Source organism: Dryobates pubescens, chromosome Z (assembly GCF_014839835.1).
Source record: "Dryobates pubescens isolate bDryPub1 chromosome Z, bDryPub1.pri, whole genome shotgun sequence".
NCBI lineage: Eukaryota > Metazoa > Chordata > Aves > Piciformes > Picidae > Dryobates > Dryobates pubescens.
The window spans coordinates 121,537,755-121,560,594 of NC_071657.1; the positions used below are offsets into that span (position 1 = coordinate 121,537,755).

The 22,840-nt window shown below is 41.2% G+C and overlaps 1 protein-coding gene across 1 annotated transcript in view; it reads right to left on the reverse strand.

Moving 5' to 3' along the window:
• Nucleotides 1–22,840, reverse strand: part of ST7 (suppression of tumorigenicity 7) — a 153,784-nt gene that overhangs the window by 43,654 nt on the left and 87,290 nt on the right. Inside the window, exons 5-8 of the mRNA XM_054177998.1 lie at nt 22,572–22,687; nt 21,336–21,411; nt 19,032–19,186; nt 8,899–8,996 (exon numbers count right to left, since the gene is read on the reverse strand). Coding sequence (XP_054033973.1) covers nt 8,899–8,996; nt 19,032–19,186; nt 21,336–21,411; nt 22,572–22,687 — 445 coding nt within the window. The remainder of the gene's footprint in view (nt 1–8,898; nt 8,997–19,031; nt 19,187–21,335; nt 21,412–22,571; nt 22,688–22,840) is intronic.

Here is a 22,840-nt window from a genome sequence, read left to right on the forward strand (position 1 = left end):
CATGTAAACAGGAGGAAACACTTTTTCACTGTGAAGGTGATGGAACACTGAAACAGGCTGCCCAGGGAGGCTGTGGAGTCTCCCTCTTCGGAGATACTCAAAACTCGCCTGGATGCGTTCCTATGTGATCTGGTATAGGTGATCCTGCTCTGGCAGAGGGCTTGGACTGGAGCATCTTTTGAGGTCCCTTCCAGCCCCTAACATTCTGTGATTCTGTGAAATGCTTTGCATGTTTGGGGGGGAAAATGATACATGTGTAGAAAGTGAGAGATTCCCTAGGTATACTGGAAATACACAGAAATGGTAGCTTTCCCAGATAAATAACAATTTTAAATTTTGTAGAGAAATAGTATTTTGGGAACATACATTTTCAGAAAAATTCTTAAAATAAGTCTGACACAACCTGATAGCTTATCATTAGTCCTGTGGGGGCTGTATATCCAGAGTCACCAAATCCATAATGCAGGGTGTAGGTCCAGTGCTTTTGTGATGGATACGAAGACATGATGATCTCAAAAAATGCTTTATGGTATAAGGAAACCCACTCTGATTTATTGGATGTGAAACAGGTTTTATCTCCCAAAGAACAGCTTAATAAAGAAGACTCCCTTCTCTGAGAATATTTCAGTCACCAGCATTTTCTTATTTTGATCTAATTTTTGAAACATTGTCAAGGAACATAGCTTTAACTGCTGCACACATTGTTCTCCCAGTTCCATTATTCTCTCTGTGATGACGTTAACATCATGCATCAATTAGCAACGATACATTGTTTGTGTAGAAATTAGCCTTAAGCTACAGCTTATGCCTACAAGTAGACTATGGGACTCAAGGGAATATAGAGGTGCAAAATAAATAATCTTATATATAACCCAGTGTTAACAGATTTATTCTCCATTTGCATTACGGCTGTATGCATGGTCACATATTTCATGGGCAATGCCTGCAACCATTCATTGCTGCTTGTAATTGCATTGTCTCAACAAACCAACAAGAACATTTTTAGATCAACGTACTCAAATGAGTACATTCATAAATATGAAAAATGAATTCAGCTTAAGATGAAGAAACAAGAGGACACAGTCTCAGGCTGCGCCAGGGGAGGTTCAGGCTGGATGTTAGAAAAAAGTTCTATACAGAAAGAGTGATTGCACATTGGAATGGGCTGCCGGGGGAGGTGGTGGAGTCGCCGTCACTGGAGGTTTTCAGGAGAAGACTTGATGGGGTGCTTGGTGCCGTGGGTTAGTTGTTTGGGCGGTGTTGGATTGGTTGATGGGTTGGACGCGATGATCTTGAAGGTCTCTTCCAACCTGGTTTATTCTATGTATGTATGTATTCTATGTATGTATGTATTCTATGTAAGAAGCAAACAAGAGCACGTAAATGCAAACAGTGAAACTGTTACAACCTTAACCCAAGTGCATCTGTTCCCATGTGGATGTCTGTGTCCTGAAGAGACAAACCCCAAAACACACCCTAACCCAGACAATGAGTTAAGCACCTGTGAATGTGCAAACCTGGACATTTCCTGGGGTCCAGATGGTCCAGGTAAAGGTGCAGTATGTGTAACTAACCTGGTAACACATCTGTGAACTGTGTGCCACAGCCATGTTTGGTTATGCCCCATTCTATAGGTTCAGTTACCAAGTTTCTCTGTTACCAAAGGGCATTAATTGTCTTTGGACAGTATTTAAACCAGCTGAGAAAGTAGGCAATTTGCTTTGTTCTCACCAAGAAAGCAAGAAGAGCCAAATGCTGCCAGACTTGCAGCTGCCCAAGAGCCTGCCTTAGCAGGCAAACCACATCTGGGCCTCGCACCTGGACCAAGGCAACCAACACTCTGAGAGCCCTGCGCTGGAGGCAGAAAAGGGAAAAGCCCCAAGAGAACTGAATCCCAGAAGAGCCATGGAAAGGCTACAGGGAAAGCTTGAGACTCTGTCCTCTTATTCTGTTGCTATTTAAAATATTAAATAGTAAAATATATAAAAACACATTTTATTACAGTCTGAAATGGTAAAATGACTGAGATTGCCATCTCCCAGGTGCAACTGTCCACCAACCATTTAAGAATCAAGAATATAGTATGGATAACACTGTTAGGCTCTGCATAATCTGCTTTCTGGTATATTACCTGTAATCTGTAAGAAGTGGTAACACAAGCAAAACTCTAAGCCATTTCTGAGTAAAAACCCAGAAGCCTCCATTTCTGTGAGCTTCGTTGTCTACAGCGGAACTTTCAGATGTCTAAGTTCTGAATGAAGCATAACCTGGGCTTGAGGCATTTGCAGTATTTGTCTGATGTCTAATAAGATAGTTAAGATAATGAGTAAGACGCTTAAGTTTTTCTCCTCACCAGCTCACCTGGCAAGGACAGAAGGGAAGAAACATTTTCAGCAGACAATGGCTATAACACAAAAAGGCAATGTCAGATGCTTAAAAATTAGGCTAACTTGTGCTCTGTGAAGATCAACTCATTCCAGTGCAGTCTCATTCTAAGTGGGATTCATGTGTCTTTAAACAGACACTCTCATAGCCTCAAAGTTGGAAAATTATCTGAAATACACTGGACTTACCTGAAATTAAAGTTCTGCTTAATTGCAGCAGAAGTAGGATTCTGTCATTTCATTAATTTCATTTATTTTGGCAAATAATGACTGCTTGGAAGCAACTCTGTAGTTACTCTTTCACAGTTCAGAGAGGATAGAAGCTAAGAAGCCAAATCTGCCATAGCCTGTTGTTTTGGAGCTTGGAAACGATTAGCAGCATGATTCATGTATTTTCATCCATATGTGGAATTCAGTGAATTTAACATGTCATCTAATGGTTGAATTTCAGAGTGTCAGAAAAGAGACCCAGATCCAGCACAGGTATAAAATTTGCCAACATTCCATTTTTAATTTGGCAAATATAAGTTTGGTCTTTGTGCTCCATCATACTCACAGATCATATGACTTCTCTTCTATGTAGGATTAACAATGAGTCAATAGCATGAAAAATACCTTACCAAATATGCAAACTCTAAGGAGATATGCCAGAATACACAGTCTTTATATTCTCTCTTAATTAAAGCTTTCAGAGTATGACTTAAGTTCATTAAGGTACCTAGTTATGAAAACTTACTACTATTCACATTGCATAAAAGTAGTAACAGTGATAAATTATGTTCATTACATCAAAGATTAGTAGCTTCATAAAGCATGAAAATAAAGTCATTACTCACAGCCTTCTTCAAAAACATTCCTTTATTTACATCATCCCAAAGTACTTTTTGCAGAATTGTTGCCATATTTTTAGAAGTAGATTTTCAAACTAAATTACAGTGAGGAAACTTTCTAGCAGCTCAAAAATTAGCTTGGAGATTCCAGATAGATGAAAGAGCATAATTAAAGGGTATTTCAAAACCCCTGAACATGGAGTGATGCAAGAAGGCAGACAGAAAGGAGCTCAAGTTACCAGGGCTCCTATCAAGACTATGTGACTATATCCTAAGATGACATCCTATCTTACTAGAATCACAATGCTAGAAACCCATAATGTATATGAGAAACATTACTATTTGGTTTAGGTAGTAGTCAGCAAATTTCTAGTTTTTGAGCATTTTGTGCAGGATCACAGTCAGGACAAAAAGGGGTCTGAATCATGCGCAGGTAAAGTGAAGGGATAAACACCTTCAGGAGAATCACAGGACTCTCCTCTAATTCACCCTTACCACTTACCTATATATAACATGTCAATCTGTGACAAAACAAACCACATTTGAATATGTGGTCACATGGGAATGTTAAAATCAGCATTTATCACTTGCTATTATTGCAATGCCTGTGCGTCAGAACAAGAGTTAACTGAAGATAGTCCTCTGTGTGGAGACTGGCAAATCACAGAAAGACAGAAACATTCAGGCTGGAAAAGACCTGATCACCAAGGGGATCACCAAGTCCAACCAACAACCCTACTCAACAAATGTCATCATTCACAAGAGTAGCACTGTTCTAAAACTCGTAACTCTTGGCCTCATTTAACTAAGAAGTACTTTGCCTTCAAATTTTAATAAATGGTACTTTCAATAACTGTTACAGATGCTAATAAAACTAGAATCCCACTCAAGACAGAGTAGCCTGCTTAACACAACCTGTGTAATACAAGCCAAAGAATCTGACTCAGCAATTCCTGCCTCAAGCACAGAAAAATTTGGGAGAGAGACAGTAGCTGCCTAAGTTAAGTTGCTAGAGATCATGACATCTTTAAAAGTAATTAATACTGTCTTTGTTTCACACAGCTTGATAATTCAAGGTGCAGAGCACTGTCCTGGCTATGTATTCTCATTCATCAAGAATCAGCAATGCAAACAAGAATACAGAATTCAAGAGAATACTGAGCAGAAAACTTTATTCAAAAGCCCAGTAAAAGTGTTTGCCAAGAAAGTATGACAGATTTGCAGAACCATCACACCAGCAAAAAAATCACTAATACTGCTGATTATGACAAGATAAAAACCCAGACTACTCCTATCATTAAAATGGATTTAGTACAGTCGAGCATCCTTTTGAAGCCTTCAAGTGATATAACCTCTTAAACCATTTTAAATGATCAGGGTGGCCTGAGTGCTTGAAGAACTTATCATGCAATGCGTTGATAAGCATGCAACACTCCAACAGCAGAAGCTGCTAAGGTACTGATAATGCCCTATTGTATCCTGTGGCACAAAACACACATTTAGAGGCTGCAGGTGGGCACAGAGATGAACACATAAACACATCCAACTGAACTATACTCAGCAAGGTTCTCAGAGCTACGTACATAGAAGCAGACTTCTAGGGTTCTTTCTGTGAATTGAAGAGTAATTTCTCAGCAGATAAGACTGATCCCAGAAGTAAAATGTACTTTCCTTGGCCCTTAAAAGATGTTTTGGTCCTTCTGCAGAGCTGAGGAATGACTTGGAGAGTCTTCTCTCTCCCTATAACTCACTCATTGCTAAACAAAGCTGCAAAGCAAGTGGCATAATGCAAATGCACAGTGAATCATACACTTGCTGAGACCACAAAGCGGTCTTCAGAGGAGTGCCAGGCCAAGGGGCAGAGATATGGACATTCTAGAATATGTTTCTTTTATTTCCCCTCTGAATTAGAAATGATCAAGAGTTTCTGTTCGCTTTGTCCACTAGCACACCTTCTGCCTGGCTACCCTTCTCTTTCCTAAACATACATTGTCCTTCAATGAGAGTGTATTCCACAGTCCAAATGTTTTGCAGGACAATCCCAAGAAGCTCTAATTGATTTAACAATTTACTTTCATGACAGTATATTTTCACCTGGATACTCCAACGAGCCAGACAAGGGAAATACCACCTCTCTCTGCTCCTCAATTCAGTAGTGCAGTTACTTAAGCAGTTGCCTGCAAAGTACAGTGCAAAGTGCCTTTGCATACCCTCCACATCCCCTCTGTTTTCAATCAGTGAAGGACACAAAATGCAAACTCAGTACACTTCTGTTTTCTTCCATTATAATGGTGAAGGCATCTGGTAAGAGCAGGCAGAGAGTGCCTAGTATAAAAGGCTACTCTTGCTCATCAGCATATAGCTATGCAGCTTGCAACAATGTCTGCAGTAACAGATTCAATTTGAAGCGATACTGAAGATTCCCTACAGCCACCATTAAGGCCTTTCCCCTCTGCACATATGAAATTTTCCAACATAATTCAGAACAAACTAGTTTAAATCCTCCTAACATAATCAGCACAACAAATAAAACAACCAGCACTGTGGATTTTCTCCTCAGGGACAGTAAAGGAGAAATAGTTCCCTCACAGACCATATCATGCTCTGTATAAAAATGAATAAAACTGGAATAACTCTGTTGACTAGACTGGAGCTATTCCAACAATGCACTAATCAAAATGAGATCACATGTTGACTCAATGTATACAAACAGTGACAGCTGCTGGTTTCTATAGCAAAACATAGTAAATAATCATCATCAGAAATACAAGCAAAAGCAGCACCTATGTATGGTTCAATTACATGCTTCCATGAAAATTACAAGTTCATAATTCTTATTCATTCAACTCAACTAAAGGAATGACATCCAAGCAACAAAGTCACCAACAAAATACTACCTCAAAATCAACCACAGAAGCAACATAAAGTCTAACCTGGTTTTCAGTATCTTCAGTACAATACTAAAGAATACGATTTTCCTCTCAGCAGTGTATATAACCAGAAATTCAAAATCTTGTCACCAACAACTCATTTACTTTCCATTAAGGTGTTTTAAGCAGGATCTCAGTCTTTTCTTAGATAAAATACAAGTAAAACAATCTAATCCATCAATAATGTACTTAAGATGGCCTCATATATGCACGGAATTAAACACTCTTAAATATTTTATTTTCTCGAAGTGGCAAGGACTTGCTACATCCCAATCATATTTCCCAGATGGTGTCATGAACCTCTTAACACTTCATTTCCATCATGTTCCATGTATTGAGAAATCTGTTTTCAATCTTTCAAACACAAACAAGGCCTCCACCCTCTGTCCCCTGCTAGCTTTAGCAGTCCCTAGCCAACATATTCTTCATATTCCAGTTAGGGTGAATAAATTAATCCTCTCCCTCATCAATCACACAGAAACCTTCAATGACACATTCATGTTCTCCAAACTTCTTCATAAGTACATTATTTATGTTTTCTATGAAGAAATGAAGGATATACATTCATCAGAAAGAAGTAGCTCCAAGTTAGTCTAAGAAAAGCATGGACAAAGCTGACTTGACCCTGCTGCTTTTATATTTCCTCTAGGGACTCGCTAATTCTCGGCCCTGCTTGCTCACAACAGCAAACTCTTAGAGGCATCTAAATCCCTTTCTGAGGATTTGGCCTAGTGTTTGTATGTTACCTTTACACCTCGTTTGTCTTGCATTCAGTCCTTCCATTTTTGCAAAATGTTCCTATAGAGGAGAGTTGGTTTTGCCCTTCAAGTATCTAATAAATGATGAATGTGGGTCTGCCTGTTATTGTTGCCTTTCAAGATCCACACCATACTTAAAACATTATTTTGTCTCCAGTGACAGAGTAAGCTATTCATTATAACGAAAGCATGCTGGGTTTCACTTTGTGTAAGAAATATAGGACTATATGGACCACCCATGTTCCTGAATCCAGTGCTCTGCATACACATTTAACCATGCATACTGACATCATCAGAAGGCTTCACAGATTATCTGCTCTCCATAGTCCTATCTACAGATCACAAAACACACTCAGCAACCTGTAGTAAGCTCCAGAAGTTGCCATAATTACGATGTGAAATTCAAAATTTTATCTTTCTTGTATATTAATGCCAGAACTTAGAATTCCAATGTTTATCCCCAAACATTTCAGTATTTGTCCCAGAGTGCCTGTGTAACAAAAGTGGAGTTGGCTGGACTGAAAACATTTTTTATAACAACATTCTCCCAGCTGACCTGAAGACTCCAAAGCCAGGTCTTTCTTCCTCATCCCTCTTTCTCACACTCCCAGCTGCACAATGGCTGTGTTTTTGACAAGTTCTTTTTCAACACCTCTCTCCTCTGCCTGGGAGCCTAATGATTCTGGGCAGTGAGAGTGGTGTGCCTTAAAAACTCCAGATTGAGACTGTTACTCACTACTTGCCCTCTCAGAGACTGCTGTTTAGCAGAGGACCTGCATTACTATGATAAACTCTGCTCAATGTTTTCAAAACATATTCATGAGTACCCTGGTTTCACAGAAGATGCTGGATTCCAGACTGGCAGATGTACTTGCCCTACTGCTGTTGATGCAAGTGCCTTAGCTCCAGAGAAAGTTACTTGCCTTTTTGCATTAAAGTTCCCACTGACTTGCATCAAGAATTTCCCTTTTCACTATGCAGATTCCAGGACCATTCATCTGAGCTGCTTAAAACACACCTTACAGGTGCTTCATTCTGGTTTGGGATTCCATGCTGTACATTTAAAATTTAAGTCCTTCAGCTTAACTTGCAGAACTCTTATCTTGCTGGATTCATTTCTACCCCACTTTTGTGGGAGCTGGAAAACAAAGTATAAGAAAAGAACACAGGAAACTGGTAAAGAGTTTTACCATCATCCTCCCAGAGCTCTAGGGTTCCACTCCTCCTCTTGTCAGAGACTTGCTACCTTGGGTGAAGTAAGTCACCTCCTCAAAGCACTGTGTTCTTAATCTGCATCCAGGGAATCTCAAGACATACTGGACATTCACAGCAATCTCTAAACTCAAACATTTTACATACTTGAAATATAGACAGTGCCTTATGTGGACAGTTGCCCTCCCCGTCATGCCCAAAACAGCTACTGTTAGGTGTTTCAAATTTGCAGCTTTGTAGCTTACTAACTTATGACTAGCATTGGTAGCTCCCTCCCTACAAAACAGGGATATAGTCCTCCTCCTTTGCAGAGGAAAATCAACTCATTACAGGTTACTTGGTTTTGACTTCTGAGTAACAGGCTTTGCATGAATAAACAACACTGTCCTCAAGTCTGAATAGTATGATGTAAACAATGTATAGAGCTTTGCAAGGAAGAAACAATACTTAAGACCTATTAAGTCAGCAGCATTCATTACATGCTTCAGGAAAAAAAAAAGTTATGTAACTTCACAAACAGATAATTAACTACTGCACTCCACTGCACATGTACCAGGATGGGAAATACAGTCTCGTGTCGGCAACCGTTCATCTGGTATTTTATGACATCTTAGCATTCCTTTTGCAACATTATAAATGATCTCTTAATTTCTTATGTACACATACAAAATGACTATCAGCAGTGCTGCATGCAGCAGGAATAGATGCTAACTTGCAAGCAAATGTGTGTAATTTCTATGCTACTATTATCTAAGTATCACATACGAAACAAAACCAAACTCACATCTCTCATCATTTTCACTGCTTCCCTGGTCCTTCCCAGCTTTCTTGCACACATTGCCAGCCTCCTCTTAATATAAACTAACACATTGGTGTCCCTTCCTGTATAAGAGGAAAAAGAAACAGTATTAAGATAAAAAAGACAAAACAAAGATTCATTTAATATCCCAACACAAAGGGAAGGATCTTTCTTGCTGATTTTTGTTATTCACTATTACCAGTGCTTTCACAATAATAGCAAATTCTGCTGATTTAGACGTGGCATAACATCACTGAAATCAGTGAATTACTCTGGCTGCACAGTGGTATAAATAAGGATCCATTGGTTGGCCTTCTACCTATGAAATACAAGCAGATCTAAAGGTAGACAAGAGTGCTGTAGTATATAGACCACAGTAGTAGAGAGAACACAATAGGGTACAGGCCATCAACTATTCAAGTGAGGAAAGTAGAAGCCCTATGAAGTTAACACTGACAGAGAACCTCTGTGGTCACACACAGAGCATTACTTACCAATTCACAAACACAGCTAAGACAAAGGCGTCCATGGAAACTAACATTATATCCTACACTTCTTGTAAGTTATGATGGTACAAGTTAATTCAAAGGAGATGTAGCAAAACAAATCCTCATCTTCTAACAGCCTTTACTTGTTATCCATTTTGCACCTTCAAATTCCTCACACTGCTAAATATGGATGGCAAACCAACTTCTTTCAGATAAGACAGCCCTGTGCAAAGAAGATGGCACTGACAGCAAAGATGGCAGAAACTGAACAGCTGCAATAATTGTTCTCTTGGAGAATTGTTACTTGTTCTCTCCCTTGTAATTCCAATGTTGTGGTAGGTTGAGAGAGGGCTTAGCTCTCCCTCCTCCACAGAGTAAGAAACCACAGCTAACTCAGTCGAAGAGCAAAAGCTATATATTTACAAGCATATATGGAAAGCAGGTTATATATAACACAATATATACAGGTATTTACAATATATACACAGAAATACACAGCAAAGACAAATAACACAACAAAAATCCCTCCCTCAGGGAGGGATCCCCTCTTTGGAACCCCCTCTCTCCCCCCCTTACCTCCCTTTTTCCCCAAAAAGGGGTTAGAGAGAGAGAAAGGCAAGTTACTAAGGAAAAGAGTTGTTAGCAAGCTTCAAAAGCCCATGCAGGATTAGTGTTTGCTTATCTGAAGGCCAAGTCCAGCAGTTCGCAGAAGAAGCAGGCAGGGAGAACAGGCTGAAACACCAAACTCCCCCAACTCCCAAACCCAACTGAACTGAGGAAAAAAATTTTCCAACCGCTTCACAATCTAAAGCTGAATTTTTGTTTATCAACCAATGAAATTCGTTTAGAATATCAGAATGTTTTGGTTCTAGTACCAAAAACATTAGCCAGTGTGTTCCAGCAGTGTTTGTTCTTAAAGGCACAGCCTCAAACGACCACAGTCCACCCCTTTCTAAACAATTTCATTGGCTGTTCGTACTGTCCATCCAATCCAGAACAATATTTACAGTTCGTAAGTTAAGTTCATCGTCCATTCCGGCTATACTCAGATGTAGATGATTCAGAAGTCCAAGAAAATCCAAAATCAAGAAAATGGAAAACAGTTTGTCTCTCCGCAGACGAAGCGAAGAAAAAGGGAAACAGGGACTCAGGGACTCTCAGTTGACTCAGGGCTCTCAGGGTTCTCAGGGTTCGTGCACCGTAGATTCCTCAGGGATTCTTCCTTTGGACGCGTTGTAGCTGTACAACAGTCTGAAATTAAATTCTGTCAGCTAAAGTTAAATGTCTTTGTGGAATACACTGAATTTGACCATTCTCCTGCATTACCCAATAAGTGTGACCCGGACCTTCTGCTGAAACCACCCCTCGGACAGGTTTAGCCTCTCCTGAGGGCGAAAATACCCAAACAGTTTTACCTAACAGATTCTTTTCCCTAACAACAGGAACTCTATCACCTTCTACTTTCTGTAGCAGATCAGAATGTGCAGGTCCAGCTCGGTTCACTGAACCTCTACTGTTCACCAGCCAGGTTGCTTGTGCTAAATGTTTCTCCCAGTTTTTCAAAGATCCACCTCCCATGGCTTTGAGAGTGGTCTTCAACAAACCGTTGTAGCGTTCAATCTTCCCTGCAGCTGGTGCATAGTAAGGAATATGGAAAATCCACTCAATACCGTGCTCTTTTGCCCAGCTCTTTACAAGGTTGTTCTTGAAGTGAGTTCCGTTGTCTGACTCAATCCTCTCTGGAGTTCCGTGTCTCCACAGGATCTGTCTCTCCAGACCGAGAATGGTGTTGCGTGCAGTTGCATGTGGGACTGCGTAAGTTTCCAGCCATCCAGTGTTTGCCTCTACCATAGTAAGCACGTACTGCTTACCAGAACGAGAACGTGGTAGAGTGATGTAGTCAATCTGCCAAGCTTCACCATACCTGTATTTGGACCATCTGTCACCATACCACAAGGGCTTAATTCTCTTTGCCTGCTTAATAGCAGCACAAATGTCACAGTCATGGATGACTTGTGTGATGGCATCCATGGAAATGTCTATGGATCTGTCACGAGCCCATTGGTATGTTGCATCTCTGCCTTGATGTCCTGACGAATCGTGAGCCCACCGAGCTAAGAATATCTCACCTCGGTGTTTCCAGTCGAGATCGAGTTCAGAGTCCTTGTCTACTTGAGAAACTCTTGCAGCTAGATCTGCCTGATGGTTGTGCTGCTGTTCCTCAGTAGCTTTGCTCTTGGGAATGTGAGCATCAATGTGTCTCACTTTCACTGGAATTCTCTCGATTCGATCAGCAATGTCTTGCCACAGTTCAGCTGCCCAGATGGGTTTTCCTTTCCTCTGCCAGCCATTCTTTTTCCAGTTCTTTAGCCAACCCCATAGAGCATTGGCTACCATCCATGAGTCGGTGTAGAGATAAAGCTTTGGCCATCTCTCACGTTCAGCCACGTCGAGAGCTAGCTGGACAGCTTTTACCTCTGCAAACTGACTGGATTCTCCTTCTCCATCCTTCGCCTCTGCAACTCGGCGTGTTGGACTCCACACGGCAGACTTCCACCTTCGCTTGTTCCCGACGAGATGACAGGAACCGTCTGTGAACAAAGCATACTTCTTCTCATCATCAGAAAGGTCATTGTAAGGAGGAGCTTCCTCAGCACGAGTTACTCTCTCCTCTGGAGGTTTAGCACAGTTGGTATCTTCAGGCCAACTTGAGATCACCTCCACCAGACCAGGTCTTTCAAGATTTCCCATTCGAGCTCTCTGTGTTATCAGGGCCATCCACTTAGACCAGGTGGAATCTGTGGCATGATGTGGTGTGGAACCTTTGCCTTTGAACATCCAATTCAAAACTGGCAATCTGGGAGCTAAGAGAAGTTGTGACTCAGTTCCAATTACTTCAGAAGCTGCTTTCACTCCTTCATAGGCAGCTAGAATCTCTTTCTCTGTTGGAGTGTAATTAGCCTCTGAACCTCTGTAACCTCGACTCCAGAAACCAAGAGGTCGTCCACGTGTCTCACCTGGAGCTTTTTGCCACAAGCACCAGGTTGGACCATTGTCACCTGCGGCCGTGTACAAAATGTTCTTAATGTCTGGACCATCTCGCACAGGTCCCAGACCCACTGCTTGGACTACTTCTTGCTTTATCTGGTCAAAGGCTGCTTGTTGTTCAGGTCCCCAGTGGAAACTGTTCCTCTTTCGAGTCACATCATACAGAGGTTTCACAATCTGACTGTATCCAGGAATGTGTAGTCTCCAAAATCCCACTATCCCCAAGAAACGTAGAGTTTCTTGCTTGTTCGTGGGATTTGCCATGGTAGAGACTCTATTTACCACATCCACTGGAATGTGTCGGCGTCCATCCTGCCACTGCACTCCCAGAAACTGGATCTCTGTGGTAGGACCTTTCACTTTGTCTCTCTTGATGGCAAAACCTGCATTCAGGAGAATGTCCATGATTTTGTTACCTTTCTCGAAGACTTCCTCAGCAGTTTTACCCCAGACGATGATATCATCGATGAACTGGATGTGTTCTGGAGCACCACCTTCCTCCAGAGCATCATGGATTACTGCATGACAGATGCTGGAGCTGTGGATCCAGCCCATTGGCAGTCTGTTGAAAGTGTACTGGATTCCTCTCCAGGTGAAAGCAAACTGAGGCCTGCATTCCTCTGCTATGGGAATAGAGAAGAAGGCATTAGCAATGTCTATGGTAGCATACCATTTGGCCTCTTTGGATTCCAGCTCATACTGGAGTTCCATCATGTCTGGTACTGCTGCACTCATAGGCGGAGTTACTTCATTCAGGGCTCGGTAGTCCACTGTCAGACGCCAGTCTCCGTTCGGCTTTCGCACAGGCCACACTGGACTGTTGAAAGGTGAATGAGTTTTGCTGATGACTTTCTGACTCTCCAACTGACGAATCAGATTCTGAATGGGCAACAAAGAGTCACGGTTGGTTCTGTATTGTCTGTGATGCACAGTCCGAGAAGCAACCGGCAACTTAATGTCCTGAATCTTGTGTTGTCCCACAACTGCAGATTCATCAGAAAGCTCAGGTCTAGCAGACAGCTTCAGTTTTTGTCCATCAATTTCTACAGAAGCTACTCCAAAAGCCCATTTGTAACCTTTAGGGTCTTTGAAACGCCCTTCTCTCAGAAAATCAATTCCCAAAATACAAGGTGCATCAGGTCCGGTCACAACTGTATGCTTTTTCCATTGTTTACCAGTTAAGCTTATATTAACCTCCACTTTACTTAACTCTTGAGATCCACCAGTGACTCCCAGAATAGTTATGGACTCTGATCCCTGATAATTTGATGGCAATATGGTGCACTGAGCTCCTGTGTCAACCAAGGCCCTGTACTTCTGAAAGTGTGAAGTGCCAGGCCACTGGATGTACACATCCCAATAGATTCTGTTATCTGTATTACCCCTCTCCTCCCCCTGGCGGGAGGCAGGGCACCCCTAGTTATGGGGAACATGTCCACAGGTGCAACGAGCACACTGTGCAGTGTTAGAACTGGAGCCACTGTTGGAGCTACTAGAGTTGTCCTGGGGAACTGTAGAAGTAACAGCTACCCTTCTGGTATTGCTACCTCGGGTTCTGCCACTTTGCAGTTCTCTCAGTCTCCTGAAAAGATTAGAAGTTGGTTGACCATCCCACCTGTTCATGTTCTCACCAAACTGATCACGCAGGGTAATCCAAATAGTCCTACGTGACTGCCTTGGTGGTCTGTTTTGGTTTGATCTGTTTTGGAATGACCTCCTTGGAGGATGTCTATTCCTCACAGATGAAACCTGTACCCACCTGGAGGAAGAATTGGAATCATCTCTTTGTGCCAATTGGGAGATGGTGTTTTTAAATTCATCCTTCAGCTCTTTCATGCAATTCTCCAGTTTTCCAGACAGAGTTTCAATGGCTGAAACCAAAGAAACACGTGTCATGCTATCATCCAATTGTCTCAATTGATCAGTGAATTGGCCAACCGTAAGAGGAGCTCCACCATAATTTCTTGCTACAATTCTGCTTGCCAGAATGTTTGCATAATTAGAAGGAGCAAGCTTGATGAGCTTTTTAGTAAGACCATTTCCTACAGGAACATCATCAGGATTCAGAGATTCATGTTCACCATAGAGTACCTCTCTAACAGCAAATTCTCTCAGACGCTTAATTCCCTCATCTATGGTAGTCCAGGGCTTAGGATTCCATGGAAGATCATCTCGGGAAGGGTATCTCATGAGAACCGCCATTAGAAGGCGTATCCACAGATTAACCTTACCGAGAGCCTTGCCTAGATGTCTATCTATTCCATTATCCTTTGAGAGAGTTCCTAGCTGGGCTGCTGACTTGTCTCCAACCATTAGAGCTGGAGCACCTGTATCATAGCATCTACCAAGCCAAGCGAGAACTGGCTCCTTATCTGCTCTGAGATAGTCTTTTCTCACATTTCTAAGCTCCTCCCGGGGTGAAGAGCAGTCGGTTATGTCATCTTGTTCTTGCTCCTCTGCCTCCTGTTCCTCAACTTGTGGTCCCAACAACCTCTCAAAGATCCCTTTAAGCTGAGAAGCACCACCACTAGCTGCTGTCCTACCAAGAGATGCATCTCGATCCTCTGATGATCTCAATAACTCAGCTATATTTTTAAGACAGATTTTCTCTTCCTCCCCAGCAGAAGAACCTTGCTGTGCATCCCCGTCAGCTCCTGAATCAGCTTTAGTCTTACCCTTCCTTGTTGTTAAAACTGCTACTTGCTTTACTGGAGCTGTGTTTGGGTTTCCAGCTGCCTTATTATCAGAAGCTGATAAGCTTTGAGACAGATTAGCTGCTTTGGAGGACGCTTCCGCTCCTGCCATGGAAGAAGGAGGAAATGACTTTGCCTCGTTAATGGTGGCTGCCTGGGACACAGGAGCCGCCATGTTTGGGGCTACTGTAGCCCCTGGCTGCTTGCCAGAATCATCACCATTGCTATTCAGAGCTGCCTTGCCGATTGACTTTTTAGCTTTATCTTTAACTGACACAGATTCTCCATTATCATCCTCACTGGATGTTCCTGAAACAGAGCCAGGGTGGCGTTTTCGTCTCTTAACCCTCCGTTTTATAACAAAACATGCCTTGGACACTTTTTTCTCCCGGTACAGTGCTACCAACAAATACACATTAATTATCATCATCAGCAGGACTACACACATCAAGAAAATCAGCTTTGGATCCCAGCCATCACTTAAAATTACCCTTTCACCGAGCGGAATCTTAAACTCTTTTATCTCAATAGGGAGTGTGCTAGATGTAACATTCCTGTACTTTTTAACATAAAAGAACTCCAGGCACTGATCATACAGAAGCCGAATCTTGTACTTAAACCACAAATATAATTTTTGCATTATATATTTACCTATCTTATCGATAATCATACCCAGGCAATACTTGTAGATCAATACACCAAAGACCGAGAAGAACAGACGCTCAAAAAGCCAAAACACCTTCATGTTTGCTCGTTCGACTTAAGCAAGCAATAAATCAAACTAATTTGTCAGCAAACCCCGAGTTGGGCAGCCAATAAATGTGGTAGGTTGAGAGAGGGCTTAGCTCTCCCTCCTCCACAGAGTAAGAAACCACAGCTAACTCAGTCGAAGAGCAAAAGCTATATATTTACAAGCATATATGGAAAGCAGGTTATATATAACACAATATATACAGGTATTTACAATATATACACAGAAATACACAGCAAAGACAAATAACACAACAAAAATCCCTCCCTCAGGGAGGGATCCCCTCTTTGGAACCCCCTCTCTCCCCCCCTTACCTCCCTTTTTCCCCAAAAAGGGGTTAGAGAGAGAGAAAGGCAAGTTACTAAGGAAAAGAGTTGTTAGCAAGCTTCAAAAGCCCATGCAGGATTAGTGTTTGCTTATCTGAAGGCCAAGTCCAGCAGTTCGCAGAAGAAGCAGGCAGGGAGAACAGGCTGAAACACCAAACTCCCCCAACTCCCAAACCCAACTGAACTGAGGAAAAAAATTTTCCAACCGCTTCACAATCTAAAGCTGAATTTTTGTTTATCAACCAATGAAATTCGTTTAGAATATCAGAATGTTTTGGTTCTAGTACCAAAAACATTAGCCAGTGTGTTCCAGCAGTGTTTGTTCTTAAAGGCACAGCCTCAAACGACCACAAATGTGAACTCCTCACATGCTTCTAGACCAACAAGAAATTAATGCACAGCTAATCATTTATAAAATTACTGTATCATGAAAATATAAGACTTCTGCTATGAATTCTCTTTGTGTATAGTATGCAATCTGTAGACATTTTAGTCTGTTCCTAACATTTTCAAGTCTTCCATAGTAAGAACAGAATATGCACTGAGAACATTCCAAGTACCTATAAATCATTTTAAAGCTTACAGTTTTCAGGTAGATTAAGCAGCAGGTTGAAAGGTCTAACTTTAGAATAAAAAATAAATAAGGAAGGAATTCAGCTGTATTTTACATTATGTAATTCCTTATCTCTGTAATGATTCTTATATATTTCATAAACAATTTGTTACATCTGTTTTATGTGTTTACATAGTGTAACTAAGAGAGAGACATTTCAGGACAAGCTCCTTTTCAGTCATTTCAGAAGGAACGGTCAAAAGGCATTTACTTACTATGAAGGCAAGATAACTTTTCAGTCCAAAATTTTCTGAGGTGACTAATGATTTGGGGGTGACTAAGATAAGCCACTTTACAAAGAGGATTGCCCATGCTTTCTATGAACTAGTACCTTTTGAAACAGGTTAAGCCGGGTACTATATTAGTCATTTACTCTTAAAATTCACAGACTGGCATAAAATACCTTATGAAGGAGTTGGAACACAGGGATAAACAGAAACAATAAACAGACCAATATGCCATTTTTTCAAGAAACTAGAGTGGTTTTCACCTCTACAAGATCCAATGCCCACTTTCCATTCCAAAGCCAACTTCAAAACCAGAAATGGAATGACAGAAATCTCAGAACCATGGAACTGCAAAACATCTCTCCATGGTCCTTCTTTAAAGGTAGCTGAGCTCCTCACCTCTGTAAACCATGCAGAAGTCCAGCATATAATCAAGAGAATCCAACTTGAAACCCTGTGTTCAAGGCACCATCTGAGGCTGGAAGCTCTCTAAATACTGTGGGTGCACACTGACATTATTACAGGGAGACTGGGTGATATAAAGAAGTGTGACAATCTAGCCCCTCCTGAAGCCACACTGAGAGCTGGCAGTCACTTTGCAGTCCTTCCTGCTCTGTGACAAAGCACTTAATTTTGTAATTTGACTGTTACTTCCTCTGCTCTAATGCTGAAAATTCAGGGTATCAGATTTGATATTGACAGTAGCCATCTACCACACAGAAATTATGAAAATACCATGCTTACATTTGCTTGGACAAGCTTAACCAGGTTATCTTGGACATAAACATTGTGACAGCATTTAATTAGTCTTATTGCAAATTTTTCATAGAATCACTGTAATTTTCTGCACTCAGGATGGATTGAGTACACAAATTAAGGTTTCACAGACAACCATAAGCCTGCTAGAGCCTGAAAATTGCTTCAAGGGCTCAGCTGCTCTATACTTTTATTTTCACCAAAAATAAGCAAATCATCCTAAGTATCACTTTGTAACTAACAAACGCTTAAAATACTACCCTGAAGCTTTATAAAAGCCAAGGTTCTCAGGTGCAGACTTGTGTAGACTTTTGAAACCAGAGATCACAATTTCAATCTTCAAATTATGTGAGATAGCCAGAGGCTGTGAATTCAGGTCCTGAGAAACATGAATACAACCAAAGTATGTTAGTGCTCACATTTATGCAATTCCTTGGTATTATTTTTCACCTGAGGTAGCCACTGTAGACTACAAATAACCTAGACTGTTTACTTTATTTATCTTACTGTTCTTTTACTGCCAGTGAAGCATCTAGTGTATGCCATCACTGCCAGTGAAGCATCTAGTGTATGCCATCACAGCAGCTGAATGCATTTATTCAACATTTTAAAAATGAAATAAAATCTAGACATTTGGTCAGAGCACTGTACTATTCCAGTTGTTAATTTTTATGTTTCTGTGACCTTTCTTAACATATGCAACACATTTTTCAAATGTCACACTTGTTAATGGGTCTCATTAAATTCTACACAGAACAATGTGGTGCATGTATTTAGCTTTACAGCTGATGGAAAAAAGTCGGCAGAGAATCACTTCACTCCTGTTTCCATCGCTGTTTACTGCCTGTTCTCAACACAAGTCCATGTGTTGAAATTACACCGCAGTGTAATTTCCTAAAGCAGTGTCTAGCATTTTCTGAGCATCGTACCCCTTTCAATTCTGCTACCTTTTCTTTCCTGTTAAGCATGAGCTACAGTATTTCCTGCCACAATAAAGAAAAGGTGCATCTGTAATCTGAGCATTGCGAGCTCAGCAACGGAATCAAGCAAAAGCACTGGAACAGAATATTCTGGCTCTTAGGCCATATTCCAACCAATTTTAAATACTTAACACATAGTTCTGAGAGGAAAAAAGCAAACACAAACAACAAAGCCCAAAGAACTCCCTGGAATTTCTCTCCCTTTAGAAACAACTATTTTTTCCAACGGAACTTACTGTGTTGGGCTTCATACTGGGCACCATGATGCTGTAACTGCTGACTGCGCCTGTAACAACCTTCTCCAGCTTTCAGAGCTTGCTTGAACAGCTTCTCTGCTTCTACAATTGTTGTCGCCTCCTCTTCAGCCAAGAGAATATAGGCAGTAGCACATCTGTAAAAAGCAAACAATGAAACAAAACTGAGGAAAACCAAAATTGCACGAAATAAAAGCTATATAAAGACATGCAGACTGGTGAGGATATGCCAAATACAGAGGCAATGGAGTTTTGTCCATATACCTTTCTGATGAACTATTCTGATGAATAAATGCTAAGGGAACCAGACCATGACTCTCATTTGTAGGTACTCTTCCCACTCAACTACTTGAGTAAACCTGCTGGTAATTATCCCAGAAAGTAAAGCACTGTCTCACCAAGCAGTCATGGTCTACATGTCTAAAACTCCTGGAAACCAAGACTAGTTCTATGCACTAGTGTTTTAACACAAAATGTCTTCATTGCTGTAACAGAGAAAGATGAAAGGAATCCACTTGCCACATGCAGAGAACAGATTATCAGTATAATCGTAGGAATCAAAACAACACAAAAGCAACCCACACAACCCCCCAAAAGAGAAAAACATCTTTAGGAATACACAGAAAGGTGAAATGCATTGTGAAAGTCACCTCATCCAGCTTGGCCACATTTTGTCAGCTGAAGTGAGGTGGGATATAGCCTGTTGACTTCTTTCTGACACAAAGCACACTGCTGCTAAGATCGCTCTTTACACAGAAATAGAATGGGGCAGCAGTTGCCTCCAGCTGCATTTTGCAGTCATTAGCTGAGGAACAGGAAATAACATGTCCAGGTGAAAACAGGATTCCAGGCACCAGTACTTGCTGTGGGTCACCCATCTGTAAAGCACCTTTACAGAAAAGGACCTGGGCATCTTGGTGGACACCAAGTTGACTGTGAGCCAGCAATGTGCCCTTTCAGCAGAAAAGGTGAAAAGCATCCTGAGCTGCATTAAGGAGAGTTGCTAGAAGGTTGAGGGAAGTGATCCTATCCCACTACCCAGCAATGGTGAGGCCACACCTGGAATGCTATGTGCAGTTCTGGGCTCCCCAGTACAAAGGGAACTTGGACATACTGGAGAGGATTCAGCAAAAAGCTGTGAAGGTGATTAAGAGACTGGAGCATCTCACATATGACAAAAGGCTGAGAGAGCTGGGACTGTTCAGCCTGGAGACGAGACAGCTCAGGGAGGATCTTGAAGTGAAGACAATGGAACCAGGACTTTTTTAGTGGTGCCCAGTGATAGGACCTTAGGCAATGGGCACAAACTGAAACACAGGAAGGTCCAACTAAACATCAAGAAACACTTTCTTTCTGTGACAGTGAGCAAGCACTGGCACAGGCTGTCCAGGGAGGTTGTAAAGTCTGCCTCCTTAGAGATGCTCAAAAACCATAGTCCTATGCAATGTGCTGTAAGTGGCCTTGCTTGAGTAGAGGGGTTGAATCTGACAACCTCCAGAGGCCCCTGCCAACCTCAACCATTCTGAGACTCTGTGATATGTGAATAGGAAAGGACAGGCTTACAGCTGACTTCTGCAAAAGCCTTTTATGCTACACGCAATCTCAGTTAAACTGCTGTCCAGAAACAAGCAATTCTTTTTCTCCTCCTGATGAAACACATGAAGGACAATCTGTATGTAAGGCACCAGTTCATGGAATTATAGAATGCAGTAAGATCTGACAGCAACCTAAGGGACTCTCTTTGCTCTATGTACTTTGGCAACATTTAGACAGGTTGCTATGCCAGTAAAGCATCACAGCATTGAGTTCATTGTGGGATCTCAGAATACTACACTTCTCACTGAGAAAATAAATAATGGACTCAAAGACCAAAAGTCCCAGAAAATTACATCACATTCACACTATGAAATTAATATTTTAGAAAGTGTTTATGAGTCCTTTCTTTCTTGCCTCTGTGGAGGATGATTGAGAAATCCAAATGGGAACTCTCCATCCCATAAATGCATGTTTCATATTCTCATCAGGAGGCAACTTAATTAACAGTTCACTCTGCTGATCCAAACCCCGCTGACATCAACAGGAAGACTCCCACTGTCTTCACTGCTCTAAGGACCCTCTGGGTGGCTAGCACAACATACAGCTGTGCATTTTTCCTTCCATTGTAGGCTTTCCTGTGACAGGCCTGTCACATGGTTAAAAATTACTGTAGCAAACCCCCTGCCTTAAGCTATCATCAAATGGATTTTTAAATGACAGGAAATAAATGTTAATGTTGTTGTCACTCACTCATTCAATTCCAAAGCTTCATGTGCTGCAGAAATTCGGGCTTGGGGGTTTCTCTCTCTCCAGGCTTTTTGCATTACTGTTCAATAAACAAAGTAGAACAAGGGCATATCAGTCATTACAGCATTACCAAGGAGAATCTACTGCATTATAACATCAGAATTTATTGCTCTCAGATGGATTCAATGCAGAGCATTTCAAAGAGCTCAGTGATCACTCAAAAGATACCTAATCAACATGAGCTTGTGCCCCACATACTCAGCTTCTTTTTTTTTTTTTTTTTCCATTTAATTACACTTTATTCCCATAGAAAAATCTGGCTGAGAGATCATGCCATCTGCACTGTCATGTACAAGAATGACAAGCAGCTTTTTTCTCTTGGGGTAGTAGATTCCACAAGGTACAAAAGAATACAAGGGTAGTTTAGATTCGTAGTTCTAATTCCTTACTGTGCTGTTGCTTTAGGTGAATGTTAAATAGAAACAGCATCCAAGCTCATAATTAGCCCATTGTGTTCAGAAAATAGGATTCATGTTTATCTTGTGTCAGAAAAGCACAACATGTTCTCCTTTGTAATTATGCCCTCAGAATGGAGTGTCCAACTGTCAGTATCTCTCCTTTCCTAAGAGACAAAGATTTCTCTTTAATTCAGAGGCAAATTCTGATGATCAAAATCATGGCTGTACATTTTTAGCAGAACAAATGTCTGCACGTTGAGTTAACAGTAAAGGATTAACACAACTAAAGCTGCTTATATCAATTGCAGTTATAAATGTGTTGCTCCTATTTTTTTACAGAGCTTCAAACTACATCAGGATGAAACAAAGGGCTCAAATTTTACATAGCCTCTCTCTCCTCTGTTAGTGTAGACTACATGGGACCCAAATAATATAACTCAACATACTACACAGCAGCTAAAGGCAAATTAAGTTATACATGTTTGAAGCCACAAGAAACAGGAGGAAAAGCCAAGCCCTTAGAGTTGCAAACAGTATCCTGAATAACTTTAGCAAGACAGTAGAACAAAATAGTGACACAAATTAGATATCTTATACCTGCACAGATACTTGTTCAGACCTAGAATACTGTGAATCCAACTGCAACTGCTTTCCAGGCATAACCAGACTTCTGCCATTCCTTATCTACCTTAGAGAACTAATGTCTGACTGCATGATTCTTCATCAGCTTAAAGCAATCATTAGCCTATTAGTAAAATTTGTTGTCCACAAGGTCTCTTACTAGCATCTGCAGGCCGTAAATGATCGGTGTCACATGTAAAGAATGTCTGATGGTCCTGTGCCGAAAGATTCATATCGTAGTAAGTCAAGGGTTCTCTCCCTGTTACCCACGTGTACCTGCAAACATGCCAACAAAGAGACATTTTGGTAATGAGGTCACATTCTGCAAAATTAATCTAGAAAAGAACTCTAGACCTTAGAGGTGGGCACAGCCTACTAAGTTCACCCAGCCGATCTCTTAACCAACATACACTGCATTTCACTGAACTG